This window comes from Spinacia oleracea, chromosome 4 (assembly GCF_020520425.1).
Source record: "Spinacia oleracea cultivar Varoflay chromosome 4, BTI_SOV_V1, whole genome shotgun sequence".
NCBI classification, from domain to species: domain Eukaryota; kingdom Viridiplantae; phylum Streptophyta; class Magnoliopsida; order Caryophyllales; family Amaranthaceae; genus Spinacia; species Spinacia oleracea.
The window spans coordinates 71,616,835-71,637,303 of NC_079490.1; the positions used below are offsets into that span (position 1 = coordinate 71,616,835).

Genomic DNA, 20,469 nt, shown 5'->3' on the forward strand with positions numbered 1-20,469 from the left:
AAATTCAATTTCCAAATCATACAAAAACCAATATTCAGCCATATAAGATTCGAAAATTCCAAACCTTGCAAAATTCAAAGCCATAGAAAGTTCAAATTTCAAATCCAAACCATACAAAAACCATACAAATACAATCGATACAAAAATCAACCAAGGCAAGCTGGAACTCGCTACCATGCAGGGTCTGTCCGAGTCATCATCAGCCGTAATGTCAACCACAGGCTCCTTGCCCCTGTTTCGGTTCCTATAGCGCTCTAGATCCCGATCCAGCTTTGTCCCAAGGGTACCAGGCTCCTACTCCGAAATACGAAGAGTACCGGGAAAATGATAAGTTCCCTGCTGAGGGGAAGGATACTGATAAGGCTGCGGCATCGCCATGAACTGGCGATGCGCCCCAAAAATCTGGGTCTGATGCATCCTCTCCATCTCATGCCAATAAGTCCAAGGATCTACACCCCAAGGCTGAGAGCCGCTCCCTCCGAAGTAATAGCCGGGAGGAGGTACAAAAGGCCTCGAACTGCTCGCACCCCCAAAAGAATGTCTGGCATGATCAACATATACAAAGGGGGCACCTCCCCTATCATCATCAAAATGCCTCTGATAAGTACCAGCACCGGAACCCTGTCCTTGATCCAAGCTCGGCTCTTCCTGCCCTCTCGAAATCTCCACCTAGGGCTCCCTGTCAACAGAACCTCTGCGACCTCGACGGCGCTCCTATACAAAAGTAAGAAATTCAAGAATCAGACATCCACGTTCGAATTTCTAGAGTACAAAATTTCACAGTCAATGAAAGCACCTCTATGTCCCGGCCAGAAAGCTTCTCGGTCAGCTTGGCACAATGCCTCTTCAAAGAATCAATTAGAAGCACCCAGCGACGCACTCTCACCCGAGGCGCCTGCATACAAAATTCAAGATCAATTTCCAGATACAAGATTACAATCAGTTTCAAGCAAATACAACAGTACTTACAGCTGCATAATGCTCCGGTACAGCATCATACGACCTCCGGTGCGGAGGAGAAGCTATAGGGACGGTCACCTCCACCTGCTCCCCATTGGAGTTTTCGTAGCAGATAACCCTTTCAGAATGGGGAATGTCCTCAGGGTCGACCTCCTCCTCCTACAAACATTCATACAATGATTCAATTATACAAGAATACAAGAATACAAGAGTACAAGAATACAAGATACAAATTTCAAAAGCTCACCGGCAGTACGAAGCGTACGCCTCTTCAAAAGGTCCTCATAATGGCCCCTTCTATCTGTAAAGTTCTCCCAAGGGAGACAAAAAACATCTCCCCTAACATTCAAATAGAGCTGCGCGAGTTCTTCGTCTGGCGCTAACATGGACTCCGGTGGGTCATGAGGGAAAAGCCTACCCCCGTACTATGCTGAAGGGACACTCGCTCCCCTGAATAACACATATGGAGATACACCCCCGGGAGCAAGACCCGGCTGCCAGACAAGAAGAGGGCACGAGTAGCCGGAACAGGTATAGGCGCACCAGCAAAGGGACGCCAAACCACCTACAGAGCAGACAACTCAAGCAACTATACAAGTACAAATACAAAAGAACAAAACAACACAAGAGTTTACCTCATCAACGGGTAAAACCCGCAAAGCTCTGCGGGAGGCCGCCAGAGGCACCCTCCTGCGCACCGCTCCTATCCAAGAGGCATCATACGGGTAAGCCGCATCCCTATTACGAGCCGGCGACAAAGTCGGGAAGTGCTCGTACATCCAAATCTTTCAAAAAGAAAACAAAGCATCAATCAAGTTCAAGGTACAAACATACAAGTACACGATACAAAGTACAAGGAGTCTCGAATACCTCCAGCACACTCCACAAAGCAGCAATACTCTGGTCGCTCTCCGGTGCAGTCCGGGAGGCCCACTTCATCTCATACAAAAGGTGGCTGTATGCCAGACCACCCCAGTTGAGGCTCGAAACAGCCCTCAAATCCTGCAAAGCCGTCAGGAAGCCAATGTGCACCCGACTGTTCCTGCTCGGGGCCATCACTCTACTCACCAGAGCCAAGAGGAAGAGCCGAACCCTCTGCTCCGCAGATATGTCCACGCTGCGGATCGCAACCATGATCACCGTCACAAAAGCGTGGGTGTCATCATCCGCCAAGTCGACAACAGGGCCAAGCAAGCCCCTAACACCGCTCGAGTGCCACGTCAGCTCAGAATAAAAAATCACGTTCCTCTCAGAGAAGGGAAGACCCGTGATCATAGCAAACTCAAGAGGGGTGATAGTGATCTCCCCCATGCCATATGAAAGGTGTTGGTGGTATCCCATTACCGCTCCAGCAAGGCCTGTAGCCGGGGTTTGATCCCCGTTCTCCTCTTAGTATATCCCATGGCACGCCAAAATCGACCAGGCCCGTCTGCAACCAGATCTCCATAGCCTCCGCGTCAGCACGGACGACCGGAAAGACTTTGTGAAGGTCCCCCAAGGACCAAAAAGTGCACAACGGATCCCCGTCAGCCTATGGATAAGCCGATTAGTTCAAAACCTATACAATTTCAAAAAAAGACAAAGCACAATACAAGACTCACCAAACCAACGCGAGGCTGCTGAGACAAATGAAACTCCGGTAGGAACACTAGATCCGAGGGACTCCAGCTAGTGCCAACGAAGGCGGGTACTCTCCGGGGAACCATGCTCCCTGCCTCCGGCACGTTTGTTGCAGCTGCTTCATCATCAGAAGCATCCTCCATGGCAGCTCGAACCACCGAACGCTCGGCAAGCTTTCTCCGAGTGTGACGAGGCATACTAAATCATGCAAAATATCCAAATTCAAGATTGGGGGCTATCCTATAAGGCCCGTACAAAAGTCAAAATTCAAAATATCCCCAGTGGTAGTACAGACTTAGCCAGGGACCTCTACACCAACGCCTAGGCTATCCATGCCGAAGCAGGAATACAAGTTCTACACCAAGGCCTAGGCTATCCATGCCGAAGCAGGAACATAAGTTCTACACCAACGCCTAAGCTATCTATGCCAAAGCAGGTATACAAGTTCTACACCAACGCCTAGGTTATCCATGCCGAAGCAGGTACAAAGTTCAAGAAAAATTTCAAAAATTCAAATCTACAAGTTCCAACAGTTCAAGTTCAAGTGGCTATCAAACAATTTTCTACAAGATTCAAGAAGCCTAATATCATGCAATCATCATTTCAAAGTGCAAAAAATCAAAGCTACATGCAATCCTAGAGATTATTTCATAAGCAAAACATGAAATACTTACATGGACAAGGCAAGAACAAGATCAATGGGAGAGTGTTCGACCTTTGAGAGAGAAAAAGCAAGAGAATGAAAGCTTGAGCTCTTCAAATGGCACGGCAAGGGGTGCTTTTATAGCACAACCCCGCGCCGAACGCGGAGCTCAGCGCCCAGCGCTGACCTGCTGCATGCGCAGGAATCTTCAGCGCACGGTCCTCCGTGCTAATTGCACGCCCTTTGCTGCTACGGTTTTCTACACCAGGCATCAAACATCAAATCATGCTATCCTCCGAAAATAAGGGTATATACCTGTATCTCCAAACACAAACAGATGAGCATTTCAAGAATACAAAATCCAAAAAATACAACAATTTAGGCGTTCGACTCCCAACGGACCCAAGCTCCAGGAAAGTCAGCAGAAATTTCAAAATCTTAAGAGCCAATAAAAAGCTCTTATCCCCAGTGAAGCCCATCCCAAGCGGATTAATTCCGGGTACTAAAAATTCAAAATGCAAGAGCGTTCGATGCCAAGCTTCGTCCTAAACCAAAGGCGGAAGAACTATACAAGTACAAATCGGAGTCATCACCACCACACGGAGGTAGACTCTATCCTTTTTTCTAACACATGTTTTGTGCAGGTACAGGCGTACAAAGAATGGTCTTGATTGCAGAACATCTTGACCGTTATCCGTCCCGAGTCGAAAACTTTGACTTGTGCTTTCCTAACCGAACGCTCAGTCAAAGTGGGGGCTTCTGTAGACACCTAAATTGTGTCTACCCATTGGGATGATGACGATACCATTATCCTTATTAGGCGGTTGGAGCAACTCCATGCGGAAGTCCCAATTGTTAAGAACATTTCCCAAATCCAATAGCCAAAATCCAATCTCCGAGGCCGTTCCCATTCCGAAACTCGGTACAACATACAAATTCCAAAAATCAATTTCAAAATCCAAGTACAATCTCGCCCAATGGACTATCCCATTGGTTTTACAATGCCTTTTCTAGTCGAAATGACACTAAGCAATCCAAATTCGGGCGCCGACCCACAAAACTTAGCAAGCGGGGCCTCGTCCCGTAAAACCGAATTCAAAAACCCGTAACGGCTTGTTTTTAGACGCAAACCATGCCTTACTCATCAAGAAAACTATACGTGCCGACTTCGTACAATTCGTACGAAGGTACACCATTACAAGCCAAAACAAGGACGACACGTCAGCGCTATGTCAGCAGCGCCTGGCGCTGGCAGCTGCGCTGGACGAGCTGGCGTTTAGCAGCAACTTCTCCTATTTAAACCCCTATTTCTAAGCATTATGGGGAGGAAAAATCAAAGCACAACGTCGTAATACAAAAATAGCCACTCAAATCAAAATACAAAAATCCTCCAAAATCTCATACAATTTCCAAGTTCTAAGCAATTGGGAGCTCTAAAAGGAATTCTTGCCTAAACCTAACTAGGTAATTCTGAATCCCAACCCTAATAAATCATGTTTCCTTGATTTTCTCTTTCAAAAATGATTAGTAAGTTGGCATTTTTAATCCTAAAAGTGTTACTTACAACAATTATACATTTCTTACAAAATCCAAACTTTATGTGATACAAAAATGCAAACTTTTAAGATTCAATGATGTTCAAGGTTGTTTGTAATCACTTCCTTGAACTAGAATCATCTTCAAAACATGGAGTAATCGAAGATGATGCCTTTCTAATGTTTAAAGGTTTAATATTTGAGATTCAAGACTCCACTTTTCAAATTTCAAGATCCAATAATGTTTAGGGTTGTTTGTAATCACTTCCCTAAATTAGGATCATTTCAAAATAAGAGCATATCAAAGATCAAGCCTTTTCAACATTAAAAGTTCCAATCTTTGAGATTCAAGACTCTTAAATTCAATATTTCAAGTTCAAGTTCAATATTTCAAAGTTCAACATTTCAATTTCAATATTTTAAGTCCAATATTCCAAGATTCAAACTTTTCAAGTTCAAGTTCTATGTTCAAAATCCAAGACCCTTTAGGTCGAGCAACTTGACCTTAAGTAGAGATTTTTGCTTTGAATCCGTGTCGGGCGCACTTACTTTTAAGGAGTCGCTTGGCGTTCGGATCTCATGTGCTGAAATTCATGTTCAATACCGCACTTTCAATTATGCAATTTCAATTCCGCACTTTCAATTATGAAGTTTCAATTCCGCACTTTCAATTATGCAATTTTTATTCCGCACTTTCAATTATGCAATTTCAATTCCGCAACTTTACTTGCCTAGTCCTTCTAGGCAATGTGGTTTCACCTCCTAGTCCATTTCTAGGGGGGTTTATACTTTCCTAATTTTGCACCCATTTTTCATTGTGATGTTGCTTTATTTGTTCATTGCTTTCATCACCTAACATGCTAAATACAACAAAATACAAGGTTACACCAAGCTTAACAAAGATAATTTCTTGGACAAACCGATCTTAGGTTCCCTTAAATTAACTTTAAAGCAACGTGACCACAATACAAAGTAGAAATTCTATTTATTCTAAATCAAACCCACATAGTCTAAACTAGGGTATTTTCGAAAATGTTGTGCCACACATTTGAATCATTTTTAAAGGTCGCAGAATAAGCATCTCGTTCCCTTGCCCGGATCTGACCCATCCGTTTGTAAGATTCAATGCCTTATCCTAATAGAGTCACTTTTTGGTCTTTCCAAACGAGACCCTAAAATAATGTTTGGTGGCGAATCCTTCAAAATACAAGGACACAAAGGTTCTAAAACCGCCCCCGTAGGAAGGGAAAGCAACGTACAAAAATACCTCCTGCAAAAGGCCTCACCTTTAATTTGCTCCATAACTTGAAATTGATTCTAGTTTAAGGAAGTGATTACAAACAACCATAAACGTCATTGAATCTTGAAAATCGGACTTGAATTTGAACATAAAAAATGAATGTTTATGTGTTCTAGTTTGGAAAAGGGTTTGCACTTTCCCAAACATCTTTGAACTTGTATAAAGTTGGGGTTTTGAAGGTTTGAAGATGATTGTTGTAAGGAATACTTTCAAGAGTGAAGGCTTCAACTTACTAATCATGTTTTTTGAAAACAAAGCATAAAGATTGAAACTTGAAATTTGTAGAAGGAGTTTGGATGATCATTTGAGGGGGAATTTCAAGTATGAAATCCCCTCAAAGATTACTCCTTTTTTTGACATTTCCTAGTTCAAGTGTGTGTATGAACATCACAAGAACATCGTAGGAAAACTTGAAATAATAAACGTAGAAACTTTAATTAAATCATGGTAATTTATATTAGTGATTTGGAATTACCTAGTTAAGGTTAGGTCGGTTTTCCGATTAATGCTCCCAATTGCTTAAGTGTTTGGAAATTGAAATGGGAATTGTAGATTTGAACTTGAATTTTGTATCTGATTTTGAGAGCAGAATTTTGGATTACGACGTTAAAATCCAAAAGCCACCTGCGCCTGACGCAGGCCCAGCGCCTAGCGCTGGTGACGTGGCCCAGAATCCGCCAAAACAAGGACGATTATGCCATCCTTGGTTTGTTTTGTATTGTTGTACCTTCGTACTATTTGTACGAATTTGGCACGTAGTATTTTCTTGGAGGTTAAGGCCTAGTTTGCGTCTAAAAACAAACCGTTTCTGAATTTCGGATTTCGTGTTTGTACTCGGTTTTACGAGACGGGCCCGACATGCTCAGTTTTATGGGTCGGCGCCCGAATTTAGATTGCTTAATGTCATTTTGACTGGAAAAGGCCTTGTAAAACCAATGGAGAGGTCCATTGGGTGAGATTATGTTGGGATTTTGAAATTGATTTTTGAAAATTGAATTTTGTATCGAGTTCTGTAATGGGAACGGGCTCGAAGATTGGACTTTGGATTTTTGATTTTGGAACACACTTTATCAATTGGGAGTTTCACACGGAATTGCACCAACACCCTAGCAAGGATAATAGTGTAGACACCTAAATCGTGTCTCCCCATTGGTATGATGACGATACCATTATCCTTGTTAGGTGGTTGGAACAACTCCGTGCGGAAGTACCAGTTGCTAAGAATACATTCAAAAATTCAAGAGCCAAAGTCCAATACCCGAGACCGTTCCCATTCCGGAACTCGGTACAAAATGCAAATTCCAAATATCAATTCCAAAATACAAGTACAATCTCACCCAATGGACTATCCCATTGGTTTTACAAGGCCTTTTCCAATCAAAATGACACTAAGCAATCCAAATTCGGGCGCCGACCCACAAAACCAATCAAGCCGGGCCTCGTCCCGTAAAACCGAATTCAAAAACCCAAAACGAATTGTTTTTAGACGCAAACCAAGCCTTAATCATCAAGCAAACACTACGTGCAACCTTCATACAATTCGTACAAAGGTACACAATTACAAGCCAAAATACAAGGACGGCATATTCGTCCTTGTTTGGCAGCTTCTGCGCCACGTCAGCTGCGCTGGACGCTGGCGTCAGCTGGCGTTTAGCTACAAATCTTCATATTTATACCCCCTGATTCTGATCATTTAGGGAGGGAAAATCGAAAACACAACGTCGTAATACAAAAATTGCCACTGAAATTAAAAAACAAAAACTCTCCAAAAATCTCATACAATTTCAAAGTTCTGAGCAATTGGGAGCTCTAAAAGGAATTCTAGCCTAAACCTAACTAGATATCCCGAATCCCAACCTAATCTACAATGTTTTCATGATTTCTATTTCAAAATGATTAGTAAAGTTGACACTTTTATTATTAAAAGTGTCACTTACAACAATCATAAACTTTTGCAAAATCCTCACTTTATGTGATTTAAGTTTCAAAATTTCAAGATTCAATGATGTTTAGGGTTGTTTGTAATCACTTCCCTAAACTAGGATCATTTCAAAATATGGAGTAATTAAAGATGAAGCCTTTTCAATATTAAAAGGTCCAATATTTGAGATTCAAGACTCCATTTTTCAATATACAAGTTCAACATTTCAAGTTCAAACATTTCAAGTTCAACATTTCAAGTTCTATATTTCAAGTTTAATATTTCTATATTCAAAATCCAAGACACTTTAGGTCGAGCAACTTGACCTAAGTAGAGATTTTTGCTTTGAATACGTGTCGGACGCACTTATTCTTAAGGAGTTGTTTGGCGTTCGGATCTCATGTGCTAATGTTCAAGTTCAATATCACACTTCAATATTGCAATTTCAATAATGCCTTTCAATTATGCACTATCAATTATGCAATTTCAATTACGCCCTTCAATTACGCAATTTCAATTCCACACTTTCAATTCCGCAACTTTACTTGCCTAGTCCTTCTAGGCAATGTGGTTTCACCACCTAGTCCATTTCTAGGTGGTCTTGTACTTTACTAATTTTGCACTCATTTGCTACTGTGATGTTGCTCTATTTGTTTATTTCTGTCATCACCTCACATGCTAAATACAAAATACAAGGTTACATCGCGTATAACGAAGATAATTTCTTTGACAAACCGATCTTAGGTTCCCTTAAATTTACTTTAAAACTAAATGACCACGATACAAAGTAGAAATTCTATTTGTTCTAAATTCAAACCCACATAGTCTAAACTAGGGTATTTTCAAAAACGTTGTGCCACGCATTTGAATCATTTCTAAAGCTCGCGGAATAAGCATCTCGTTCCCTTGCCTGGATCTCACCCATCCGTTTCTAAGATTCAATGCCTTATCCTAATCGAGTCACTTTTTGGTCTTTCCAAACGGGATCCTTAAAAATGTTTGGTAGCGACTCCTACTGATAGGGCGTTTTTCCGTCGTTGAAAGATCAACGCCACAATCAAACAAAATTTATAAACCACTAGACCAACCAACTATATGAGTTAAAGTGGCAAGTAAAGGGATCGTCCCAAAGAAACGATGGTTCTTGAGTTTAAATGTCAAGCTAATTCGAACAAGAGGTTTGATTTCAATTATTACTGCTAAACTAAGAATTAAACTAGATTGAATCAAGGAAGCTAAACGTTAGGGAGTTGGGGATAGTCTAGGGAAATCGGGGGAAATGAACTACCATATATTAATTATGAATGATGCAACGAAATAGCACATAGGGGAATGAAAACTAATAACGTTCTCGCCACCTCTTGGATAGAGCCGCGAAGCAACCTAGCCTATGGAAAGCTTTCGCATAGCCCTAAGTTAGATTAGCAAGCATATAATAGGTGCTATAATTCACTTGCATGAATTAGGCTCACAATGTCTTGCCAAACCTAAATCATACATTCCAATCTAACTCAATCAACTAGCATTTGCAACTACTACTCAATTGATCATGGAAAATCCTAGCACTAAATCAATTTAATCACATCAATCATTAATCAATTAAATCATCAAATTCCCCTAATTAGGCCCCTAGATTCTCCCCTTTCCCTAACCTAAATCTACTCACTAGCCATTCTAGAAATCAAGAAATCCATTAATTCTACACTAGCAAGCATGAAATTGAAGGATTAGGAAGAGAGAATCAAAGACTAGAACAATCAATTGAACAATCAACAAGAGAATTAAAGATCAAAGTAACTAAAGTAAAATCAAGAAGAATTCAAGAATTGAAGGAATTATAGAACAATCAACAATCAAAACAAAAGCAAGAATTAAGAAATTGAATTGAATTGCACAAAATTAGAAGAAGAGTTTAGAGAATTACAAATTGATGCTTCAATGGAGGAGAGTTTCTCTATATAGAAAATGCTGAAAAACTAACTTTGAGAATCTAAAATTATCAACTAAAATTCTACCCTTAACAAAATAATCGAAAAATCTATTTATAAGTTTCCCCAAATAGAAGCCAAAATTCGAATAAGAGCAGCCCGCGCAACCATTCGGTCGCACAGACCTTTTGTGCGACCGAACGTAAATGAATCATTCGAGCAAATACTGAGTCCTGTGCGAGCGAAGGCAGCGAAGAACATTTCCTTCGTCATGTGCGACCGAACGAAGAACCCTGTTCGGTCGAATGGGGTTTCTTTGGCTCATAATTTCTCTGCAGCACGATTCGCTCGAACGAAAAGCCTTGTGTGGTCGCACAACTCTTGTGCGGTCGAGTTGATGACCTTGTGCGGTCGCATCCCAAATTAGGGACATCCTGATTCCAAAAATCAATCCTGTGCGACCGAACAACAGAGCACGTTCGGTCGCACAAAACCTGTGCTGTCGAATAGAAGGCTCTGCGGTCGCATCCCAAATTAGAGACCTTCTAATTCTAAAAATCAATCCTGTGCGACCAAGCAACAGAGCACGTTCGATCGCACAGAATTGGATATTCCTTGTACTCATTTGCACTCCTTTATTCGGGCGCACAAACCATCACTCGATCGCACAAGCCCTGTTTTGGCTTGATTCTACTTGTTTTCCATCACTTTTCATCATAATCACCTATAAAGCACAAGATGGAACGAAACTTATAAAATTCACACAAAAAGCTATTAAAAACTATAAAAACTAACATAAAATCCTAAGCTAAGTGCGACATAAATGTCGCTCATCAAACTCCCCCAAGCTAAGCGTTTGTTAGTCTCTAGCAAACTAAACTCAACTAGGAAAGAATGAGCATCTATTAGAATCCTAAAAACTGTCAAACACAAAAAACTAGCAAATCTAATCAAGGCAAGACTAAAAATGAAAAGCACAAACCATGAAAAGAAAGAAAGAAAAGAAGAGGAAAAGAAATTAAACTACAAAATCCGAGATAGGGCCTTTATTATGGAACGAGTATAAAAGAACACTAATATTACCAATCAAATAAATGAGTACACGCTAACTAATGTCCTAAATTGAGTGAGAGATTCAAGTGCCAAGCAAAGCGAACTAAGGGTGAATACTAATCAATTCCCCTTCAACCGAGCATACCACGTCAAATCTCTAGATCTTTTCCACCCTTGAGAGTAGCGTCTCGAGACACCGCGAAGGCGCCGGAGAAAATAAGATAGGCTACCCGACATCTTAGCATGACAATTCCATTCCATAAACTTGACCAAATCCTCCCTCCACCGACAATGACTCAACTCAAAAGGGTCAAGAGGACTTTTTAGGGTGTAACGTAGGCTAGGGGTATGGTGTGGAACAAATTTGGTAATTGGTGCTCATACCTAAAGTGAAGCGCAATAAGAACTCAACTCAAGCAAAAATGAACCAAATACAAACTCATACCACTTATTTGGGGCACCCCCAAGCTTATTCAACAACAATTCTAAACTACAACTCTTTTTGCACTTTTCTTGATTTGATTTTCTTTTTTTTTTTGTGTTTCAATTGAAACTTTTTCATGCCTTGTTTTTCTCTATTTTTGGCTTTTTCAAAACTTTCATTTCTCATTTTTTTTGCTTTTGCATCACTTATTCACTATATACAACACATTTCCCAAAATTTGCCATTAATACCAATAAACATCATTCCTCAAATATACATAATCATTCAAAACTATCAAGCATCATAACACTAAGCTTCCCTATCACTTCTAAGGGTGAAAACTCAACAAAGGCTATTAGGCTTGAATTGTGCTCATAAGAAATGAAGGGTCAAGGCTCAAATGGCTAGCAAGGGGGCAAATGCAAACAAAAACATATGAGAAAAATAGAAAATAAAGTCCGAAACTAAAAAGAAAAATAGTCACCAAAAGAAAAGCCTCTATCGCCCTCTAAAGTAGTTCGATCGCGGTCTCGGGAAGGAAATAGTCAAATTCGGGAAGTAGGAAAGTCAATGCCAAGGATCCATGCCACTCAAAATATATGAATATGTGTTTGGGCTAATTTGAACATGAACCTCACAAGGGAGCAAATACCACTCTCTCCGGTTTCAAATCACTAGAGAGATCGACACCATCTTACCACAAGCCAAGGGTTCAAGACGCATGCTACCCAAAGTTCTAACCAACTTCCTTCACACCAAATCCTAAATTCGACCCAAGACATTAAAAACCGTGTCAACATCTACAAATTGGGAATAAAAGCATTCTAGTCTACAAGTTCCAATTTTATTTGCCCAAATCAAGAATATTGCCTAAGAAAACCTAGAAAAACTTGCCTTGACAAAAGGAAAGGAAAAAGAATAAAAAGAAAGCAAATAAGAAAACACACCAAAAAGGAAAAACAAAAAGAAACAAACAAAACAAACGAAAAGAAAAGAAACTAAAATCAAACTAAAAACAAAGAAACTAACATATAAGTGTACAAAATGGTATGGTTTCCAAGACATGAGCATCACAAATAGGCAAATATACAACAAAACTCCCCCCAAGCTAGAAATAGGCCGAAAACTAAGCAAGGAGGGGCACAGCTACCCATCCAACCAAATGCCCCATATGCAAGATGCCCGTCCCAAAGAATGCATGTGAGATAGAAGGATATTACCGAAAATGTCGTGGGAGCAAATCCCGCAAAGAACCGGTAAAAATCGAACAAACTCACCAAAGTATCGACGAGCAAGGCATAGGTGGAAAGTATTAACCCACATCAGCGAAACCAAATCATAATCATGCATAGAAGCCGCGGGGTGCCTCCCGGAAGCGCTCGTCATTAACGTCATTAGCTTGACGAATCCCCCCAAAGCTCATGGGGGGACAAGAGAGGAAAAGAATACACGGGTTGCCTCCCGGTAGCGCTCGTTTAACGTCATTAGCTTGACGGACCCCCCCAAAAGTCAAGGGGGGTCAAACACAACAAACCTCGAGTCAACACTAGTCAACAAACCTTTCTTGGCCTCTTTGGGCACAAACCGCTTACCCAAACCACCACTTAATGAGTGGGGACCAAACCAACTCCTTTTAGGCATAGGATTGCCTTGCTTGGACTTCTTGCTCATACACTTCTTACCATTAGATGCCGGAGTGAGTGACTTTTCATCATCAAGATCCATTCCGAATGTGTCGGGAATGGTAATGACGTCATCACAGGGATCTCCTTTCACAAAGGAACTCTCGTGCACATCCTTCTTCACCTTCCTATCAATCTCAAAATCACAAGGATTGTTAGAAGCAATGGCACAAGAATGATTGTGCTCAACACAAGCAAGAGTGTCAACTTTCATGCAACTTTTCATTTTAGAGCAACAATGTTCATCAATTGCAAGCTTGAAACTAGCCTTGTCGTCTCCCGCTTTCAAGGTGATTAGTCATTCTTGCACATCGTTAAGAGCACCCGCGGTGGCCAAAAATGGCCTCCCCAAGATAATGGGGGTATGGGCATCCTCATCAATGTCCAAGACGATGAAATCCACAAGGAAAGTAAGCTCGCCAACAACTAAGGGAACATCCTCAACCTTGCCAATAGGGTACTTGACCGAACGGTCAGCAAGTTGCAAGGTGATGTTGGATGGGACAAGATCACCAACGTCAAGCTTGGCAAACACCGAATAAGGTAGTATGCTAACTCTAGCACCCAAATCACACAAGGCATTGCTTATTTCAAGCTCCTTAATAGCACAAGGGATAGAAAAACTACCCGGGTCTTTGAGTTTGGGTGGCATTTGGTTGAGAATGATAGCACTACAATTCTCGGTGAGGTTCACAGTCTCCTTTACGTCGCAATCCCGCTTCCCACTCAAGATTTCCTTGAGAAACCTTGAGTAGGTAGGCATTTGTTTCAATGCTTCCTTAAAGGGGAGAGTGATGTGCAAATTTCGAAGAACATCAAGGAATTTTGAGAATTGCACATCCAACTTGTGCCTTATGAATATTTGGGGATAGGGAAGTTTAGGAGTGGGGAGAGGTAGGAGAGTTGCCTCCTTTAGTATAGGAGTTTCACCTTCATCATTAATGGGAGGCTCCTCTTCTACCACATCATTGCCACTAGACTCAATGACTCCCTCTTGATCCTTCCCATTGGGCTTAGAAACCTTATTAGCTCTAGGAACATCATCGAAAATCCTCCCACTCCTTGTCACTATGGCATTCATTTGCTTTTGACCATGACTTTGGGGTGGGAGACTAGCATGTGCATGATGTTCCTTAAAGGTATTTGCAAGTTGAGCTAGTTGGGTCTCAATCATCTTCAAGTGAGTGTTGGATTGCTTGAATCCATCCTCAAACTCGACATTCTTCTTGGCTTGCGCCCCCACAAACGACTCCATGAGAGCCTTAAGATTAGACTTGAGAGGCGGGAGTGGTGGAGGTGCAACGCCATAACCACTAAGGTTTGCTTGATATTGGTTGCCAAAGGTCCTCGGTCCATTGAATCCGGGAGGTGGCAATTGAGATGCACCATAAGGACCTCCCGAGTTCAAATGATAACCCCCACTTGAGGCACCCCTAAATTGCCCATAAGAGTAGTTATAACCCCCTCCACCTTGATGGTTGGGATTATAACTCCCTTGGTTGTATTGGCCTTGATTGCCAAAACCTTGAGATTGACCATAGGGCGCTTGGCTTTGATAGCCTTGTGCTCTATAGCCACCTCGATTTTGGCTATCATACCCACTTCCTTGGCCATAGCCTTGGTGGGGACCATACATGGAGGGCCCTCTAGGTTGCCTAGCAAAATAAGGATTGTTAGGGTTATCATTCCTAGACTTCTCATTTACGGCATTAGCATACTCTACATCAAAATCGCCTTCATACGAAGGGCCATAATCCACAAATGACAAGTTATGAACTAAGGGGCATGCATCGGGGAAATGACTATAGTCTTGACAATTTTCGCAAAAGTAGGTGCCCGGAGGCATTTAGCCATAAGAACTAACCTTGCCCTTCCCCTTAGAGAGAAGAGTGGCCGAGGGAGGAGGAATTGTAGACGGTGATGGCGGTTGGCTTGAAGCTCTCCCCGCGAATGGTGTGTTTTCAAGCTTCTCCAAGCGCGAGGTAAGCTTCTCTATCATCCGTGCTTGCTCTATGGCGTACAACGAACCCTTACCATCTTCACTCCTACCTTTCCCATCATAATCTCTTGTGCCTACATGCCAAGATTGGTAGTTTTGAACTACATCCTCAATGATTTCCTCTATTTGATCCTCAGTTTTATTCATAATGGGCCCTCCCGCGCCCGCACCAAGACTTGTCTTCGAACTTGGACTCAACCCCAAGTAAAATGTTTGAAGCAACAACCATTTAGGGATCCCATGGTGAGGGCATTCCCTTTGGTACTCCTTGAAACGATCCCAAGCTTCGAAGAGTGACTCATCTCGCTTTTGCTCAAAGGATTGAATCTTGTGGCGACACTCCGCCGTCTTCTCATGCGAATAGAACTGGTTTAAGAATGCACTTGTCACCTCGGTCCAAGTGCGAAGTGAGTTGGGCTTGACCTCCTTGTCAAGCCAATCACTTGCTTGCCCAAGTAGAGAGAACCGAAACAATGTCAACCTCACATAATCCGATGTGACACCATTGTGCTTGATTGTGTCACAATAGTGCTCGAATTGTTTGAGATGTTCGTGAGGTGATTCATTACTCTTCCCACAAAAGGGGCGGCTTTGGACCAAATTGATCAAGGCAGGCTTGATCTCAAAGTTGTTGGCACCCGTTGTTGGGGCTTGAATACCACATGTAGCTTCGAATGCCCCCGGTATTCCCAAGTTCTTGACTGGGAGCGCCATGTTCTCAAAAACTTGCTCACTCTCTTGTTGTTCCTCACCAACACTCAACGATGCGAATCTGTTATGGCTTGATGAGCTAGACCGTACACGCCTTAGTCTCCTAAGTGTCCTCTCCAATTTAAGGTCAAGAGGATGGAGGGTCCTTTGACGAGCACGTCCCCTAACAAGCATACAAACTCAAGAAAAACCGTGAGCAATGCCAAGGAAAAAGAAAGCTAAGCGAAATTGCAATGTTTTTGTATTTTCTAATGATGAACTAGTCTCAACTTAAACTCAAAAACAACAACCATTCCCCGGCAACGGCGCCATTTTGATAGGGCGTTTTTCCGTCGTTGAAAGATCAACGCCACAATCAAACAAAATTTATAAACCACTAGACCAACCAACTATATGAGTTATAGTGGCAAGTAAAGGGATCGTCCCAAAGAAACGATGGTTCTTGAGTTTAAATGTCAAGCTAATTCGAACAAGAGGTTTGATTTCAATTATCACTGCTAAACTAAGAATTAAACTAGATTGAATCAAGGAAGCTAAACGTTAGGGAGTTGGGGATAGTCTAGGGAAATCGGGGGAAATGAACTACCATATAGTAATTATGAATGATGCAATGAAATAGCACATAGGGGAATGAAAACTAATAACGTACTCGCCACCTCTCGGATAGAGCCGCGAAGCAACCTAGCCTATGGAAAGCTTTCGCATAGCCCTAAGCTAGATTAGCAAGCATATAATAGGTGCTATAATTCACTTGCATGAATTAGGCTCACAATGTCTTGCCAAACCTAAATCATACATTCCAATCTAACTCAATCAACTAGCATTTGCAACTACTACTCAATTGATCATGGAAAATCCTAGCACTAAATCAATTTAATCACATCAATCATTAATCAATTAAATCATCAAATTCCCCTAATTAGGCCCCTAGATTCTCCCCTTTCCCTAACCTAAATCTACTCACTAGCCATTCTAGAAATCAAGAAATCCATTAATTCTACACTAGCAAGCATGAAATTGAAGGATTAGGAAGAGAGAATCAAAGACTAGAACAATCAATTGAACAATCAACAAGAGAATTAAAGATCAAAGTAACTAAAGTAAAATCAAGAAGAATTCAAGAATTGAAGGAATTATAGAACAATCAACAATCAAAACAAAAGCAAGAATTAAGAAATTGAATTGAATTGCACAAAATTAGAAGAAGAGTTTAGAGAATTACAAATTGATGCTTCAATGGAGGAGAGTTTCTCTATCTAGAAAATGCTGAAAAACTAACTTTGAGAATCTAAAATTATCAACTAAAATTCTACCCTTAACAAAATAATCGAAAAATCTATTTATAAGTTTCCCCAAATAGAAGCCAAAATTCGAATAAGAGCAGCCCGCGCAACCATTCGGTCGCACAGACCTTTTGTGCGACCGAACGTAAATGAATCATTCGAGCAAATACTGAGTCCTGTGCGAGCGAAGGCAGCGAAGAACATTTCCTTCGTCATGTGCGACCGAACGAAGAACCCTGTTCGGTCGAATGGGGTTTCTTTGGCTCATAATTTCTCTGCAGCACGATTCGCTCGAACGAAAAGCCTTGTGTGGTCGCACAACTCTTGTGCGGTCGAGTTGATGACCTTGTGCGGTCGCATCCCAAATTAGGGACATCCTGATTCCAAAAATCAATCCTGTGCGACCGAACAACAGAGCACGTTCGGTCGCACAAAACCTGTGCTGTCGAATAGAAGGCTCTGCGATCGCATCCCAAATTAGAGACCTTCTGATTCCAAAAATCAATCCTGTGCGACCAAACAACAGAGCACGTTCGATCGCACAGAACTGGATATTCCTTGTACTCATTTGCACTCCTTTGTTCGGGCGCACAAACCATCACTCGATCGCACAAGCCCTGTTTTGGCTTGATTCTACTTGTTTTCCATCACTTTTCATCATAATCACCTATAAAGCACAAGATGGAACGAAACTTATAAAATTCACACAAAAAGCTATTAAAAACTATAAAAAAGTATAAAAACTAACATAAAATCCTAAGCTAAGTGCGACATAAATGTCGCTCATCAAACTCCCCCAAGCTAAGCGTTTGTTAGTCTCTAGCAAACTAAACTCAACTAGGAAAGATTGAGCATCTATTAGAATCCTAAAAACTGTCAAACACAAAAAACTAGCAAATCTAATCAAGGCAAGACTAAAAATGAAAAGCACAAACCAAGAAAAGAAAGAAAGAAAAGAAGAGGAAAAGAAATTAAACTACAAAATCCGAGATAGGGCCTTTATTATGGAACGAGTATAAAAGAACACTAATATTACCAATCAAATAAATGAGTACACGCTAACTAATGTCCTAAATTGAGTGAGAGATTCAAGTGCCAAGCAAAGCGAACTAAGGGTGAATACTAATCAATTCCCCTTCAACCGAGCATACCACGTCAAATCTCTAGATCTTTTCCACCCTTGAGAGTAGCGTCTCGAGACACCGCGAAGGCGCCGGAGAAAATAAGATAGGCTACCCGACATCTTAGCATGACAATCCCATTCCATAAACTTGACCAAATCCTCCCTCCACCGACAATGACTCAACTCAAAAGGGTCAAGAGGACTTTTTAGGGTGTAACGTAGGCTAGGGGTATGGTGTGGAACAAATTTGGTAATTGGTGCTCATACCTAAAGTGAAGCGCAATAAGAACTCAACTCAAGCAAAAATGAACCAAATACAAACTCATACCACTTATTTGGGGCACCCCCAAGCTTATTCAACAACAATTCTAAACTACAACTCTTTTTGCACTTTTCTTGATTTGATTTTCTCTTTTTTTTTGTGTTTCAATTGAAACTTTTTCATGCCTTGTTTTTCTCTATTTTTGGCTTTTTCAAAACTTTCATTTCTCATTTTTTTTACTTCTGCATCACTTATTCACTATATACAACACATTTCCCAAAATTTGCCATTAATACCAATAAACATCATTCCTCAAATATACATAATCATTCAAAACTATCAAGCATCATAACACTAAGCTTCCCTATCACTTCTAAGGGTGAAAACTCAACAAAGGCTATTAGGCTTGAATTGTGCTCATAAGAAATGAAGGGTCAAGGCTCAAATGGCTAGCAAGGGGGCAAATGCAAACAAAAACATATGAGAAAAATAGAAAATAAAGTCCGAAACTAAAAAGAAAAATAGTCACCGAAAGAAAAGCCTCTATCGCCCTCTAAAGTAGTTCGATCGCGGTCTCGGTAAGGAAATAGTCAAATTCGGGAAGTAGGAAAGTCAATGCCAAGGATCCATGCCACTCAAAATATATGAATATGTGTTTGGGCTAATTTGAACATGAACCTCACAAGGGAGCAAATACCACTCTCTCCGGTTTCAAATCACTAGAGAGATCGACACCATCTTACCACAAGCCAAGGGTTCAAGACGCATGCTACCCAAAGTTCTAACCAACTTCCTTCACACCAAATCCTAAATTCGACCCAAGACATTAAAAACCGTGTCAACATCTACAAATTGGGAATAAAAGCATTCTAGTCTACAAGTTCCAATTTTATTTGCCCAAATCAAGAATATTGCCTAAGAAAACCTAGAAAAACTTGCCTTGACAAAAGGAAAGGAAAAAGAAGAAAAAGAAAGCAAATAAGAAAACACACCAAAAAGGAAAAACAAAAAGAAACAAACAAAACAAACGAAAAGAAAAGAAACTAAAATCAAACTAAAAACAAAGAAACTAACATATAAGTGCACAAAATGGTATGGTTTCCAAGACATGAGCATCACAAATAGGCAAATATACAACAAAACTCCCCCCAAGCTAGAAATAGGCCGAAAACTAAGCAAGGAGGGGCACAGCTACCCATCCAACCAAATGCCCCATATGCAAGATGCCCGTCCCAAAGAATGCATGTGAGATAGAAGGATATTACCGAAAATGTCGTGGGAGCAAATCCCGCAAAGAACCGGTAAAAATCGAACAAACTCACCAAAGTATCGACGAACAAGGCATAGGTGGAAAGTATGAACCCACATCAGCGAAACCAAATCATAATCATGCATAGAAGCCGCGGGGTGCCTCCCGGAAGCGCTCGTCATTAACGTCATTAGCTTGACGAATCCCCCCAAAGCTCATGGGGGGACAAGAGAGGAAAAGAATACACGGGTTGCCTCCCGGTAGCGCTCGTTTAACGTCATTAGCTTGACGGACCCCCCCAAAAGTCAAGGGGGGTCAAACACAACAAACCTCGAGTCAACACTAGTCAACAAACCTTTCTTGGCCTCTTTGGGCACAAACCGCTTACCCAAACCACCACTTAATGAGTGGGGACCAAACCAACTCCTTTTAGGCATAGGATTTCCTTGCTTGGACTTCTTGCTCATACACTTCTTACCATTAGATGCCGGAGTGAGTGACTTTTCATCATCAAGATCCATCCCGAATGTGTCGGGAATGGTAATGACGTCATCATAGGGATCTCCTTTCACAAAGGAACTCTCGTGCACATCCTTCTTCACCTTCCTATCAATCTCAAAATCACAAGGATTGTTAGAAGCAATGGCACAAGAATGATTGTGCTCAACACAAGCAAGAGTGTCAACTTTCATGCAACTTTTCATTTTAGAGCAACAATGTTCATCAATTGCAAGCTTGAAACTAGCCTTGTCGTCTCCCGCTTTCAAGGTGATTAG

General features: G+C 41.3%; 1 protein-coding gene and 1 pseudogene across 1 annotated transcript; one reads left to right on the plus strand and one right to left on the minus strand.

The window, feature by feature from the left end:
* Positions 1 to 13,364: 13,364 nt before the first annotated feature.
* LOC130471624 (uncharacterized) lies at positions 13,365 to 14,240 on the minus strand. Its single transcript, XM_056841859.1, has 2 exons — positions 13,761 to 14,240; positions 13,365 to 13,664 (listed from the first exon to the last, which is right to left on the minus strand). Exons 1-2 carry the CDS (start codon positions 14,238 to 14,240, stop codon positions 13,365 to 13,367), a joined length of 780 nt encoding a protein of 259 aa, XP_056697837.1.
* A 1,060-nt stretch (positions 14,241 to 15,300) lies between these two features.
* On the plus strand, positions 15,301 to 15,401 carry LOC130460266 (uncharacterized; annotated as a pseudogene).
* Positions 15,402 to 20,469: the final 5,068 nt, after the last annotated feature.